Source organism: Aegilops tauschii, chromosome 4 (genome assembly GCF_002575655.3).
Source record: "Aegilops tauschii subsp. strangulata cultivar AL8/78 chromosome 4, Aet v6.0, whole genome shotgun sequence".
Classification (NCBI taxonomy): Eukaryota; Viridiplantae; Streptophyta; class Magnoliopsida; order Poales; family Poaceae; genus Aegilops; species Aegilops tauschii.
Window position 1 is genome coordinate 183,770,298 of NC_053038.3, and position 1,919 is coordinate 183,772,216.

General features: G+C 43.8%; 1 protein-coding gene across 1 annotated transcript; it reads left to right on the forward strand.

Annotated features, from left to right (window-relative positions):
* Positions 1-224: 224 nt before the first annotated feature.
* Positions 225-1,544, forward strand: LOC141021744 (uncharacterized). The gene is made up of 2 exons (XM_073497602.1): positions 225-571; positions 1,229-1,544. Exons 1-2 carry the CDS (start codon positions 225-227, stop codon positions 1,542-1,544), a joined length of 663 nt encoding a protein of 220 aa, XP_073353703.1.
* Positions 1,545-1,919: the final 375 nt, after the last annotated feature.

Below are 1,919 nucleotides of genomic sequence, written 5' to 3' on the forward strand. Positions count from 1 at the left end.
CACCCATTGGGCGGTTGCCACGACGGACTGCAACTGCGGCCCACGACCACTACACCCACGTCCCCGACGAACGGCCTCCCACACATCCTCGTCCACGCACTGGAAATAACCCATTGTCTTCCATATCTGCCTCATTCCTAGAACCACCATTGCCACTTCCATCTCCACTGTAGACAACCAAGAAACTTCTCTCTTCCAAGCCACACAGTCGCCGGAGGAGGGCAATGGCGGAGGAACCGTCTGCCAAGCGTCATCATGGCGAGACGTCCGACCACAGCAGCAACCTCGGCGACGTTCATGTCCCCGGCGAGAAGCGCGAGTACACCCGAACCCTCACAGGGGTTGAGCTCCCTGGCAAGGAGATGCTGGAGATCGTCTGCACCAGCGAACCAGACAAGGCCGACGAGATGATCACCAGGCTCTGGAAGAAGGCTGGCGGCTTGTATCCTAGGTTCGTTGGCGTTGATGCGGAGTACACCAGGGAAGACGAACCTCCCCAGATGGCAGCAGTCTTGCAGTTGTGCGTGGAGGAACTCTGCCTGGTGTACCACATCGCAGCAGCCACAAAATGGTAACCCATCCTACTCATTTGCCCTATTTGGTTCATCTGTTTAATTAGTACTTTATCCTCAAAATTTCATCAAACTTGTTTCCCAACTAGATGTACTAGTGTAATTCATGAAAGTGGATGCACTACTGCACTTTCTCAAGTAGATGCACTATAAATGTATTTCTAAACCTGATGCACTGGATTACTATTTGAAAATCTTGTAGAAGATTAATTTCTGAAGTTGATGTACTAGTGTAGTTTCTGATCTTAATCCAATAGTGTAGTTTCTGCACTCGATGTATTAAAAAGATGTTTCTGAACTTGATGTAGTGAAGTAGTTTCTGAACTTGGTCTGGTGTTATTTTAATAAGCAAAAAAACTAAGAACTTGGTGAAGCAGTGGTATGTGTTGTTCTATTCAGCAAAAGTAAGCTAAACTAGTACTAAAGCAGCACATACATCATTGACTCAAACTGTATATAATCCAAAAGGAAAGATAACATGGTGTACTTGAATTTAATTTCAGAACTTTGTTTACTAGTTTCTGAATTACATTCATCCATTAATTATACTATATAAGAATCTACTTCATGGATTCATCGATTGTAAAACAAAACAAAAAATGAAGAATTCAAACATCAAAATAATACTAATCTTCAAAATGTCTCTCCCCTTGCAGGCCCAAGCGCCTCAACGAGATGCTGAAGCATGAGAAGTTGTTCACATTTGTCGGTTTGAACATTGAAGGTGACAAAGAGAAGATGAAGATGTCTGGTTTGGAGATCAACCCCAACAAGTACATCGACATTCAGCGCAACTGGAGAGTTCCATACACCGGAAAAGAATACGACTCCTTGGCTGATGTTGCAGCCAGCGTCATCCACCCATTCTACAAAGGTATGAAGAAGAAGATCGACGGGAAGGAAGACCAGAAACTGTGGGGGCTCAACCCGCTGCCAAATTACCTCATTGAGTACGAAGCGATAGATGCGTAAGCCAGCTACAAGTCATGGAAGATAATTGACAACATCACAACAGGTTGGGAAATTTCAAAAGAGCAGGGGGCTGACCCCTACTACCACTGCCACTATGCGGGATGAAGATACATCGAAGTCTGCATTCGTGTTGCTTGTGCTTGTGCTTTCCTTTTATCTTGTTGTTTCAAATTCGTAGTTTGCTCTTGTTAGGTTAAATCACTTTGCTTATGTCTTGTGTGTCATGGTCGAACCAGTCTGCTTATGTCGTGCTTGTCACAGTTGAACAAGTTTGCTTATGTCATCAAGTACATTGTTTGCTTATCTCATTATATAAGTTTGGTAGCTTCGTATTTTGTTAATGCATCATTTCAAATTCAAAGTAGCTTGTGAATG

Excerpts from the sequence above, each read along its gene's own strand:
- LOC141021744 (XM_073497602.1), top strand. The coding sequence starts at position 225 with ATGGCGGAGGAACCGTCTGCCAAGCGTCATCATGGCGAGACGTCCGAC. Across the intron at positions 572-1,228 it reads ATCGCAGCAGCCACAAAATG|GCCCAAGCGCCTCAACGAGA; the intron begins GTAACCCATCCT and ends CTCCCCTTGCAG.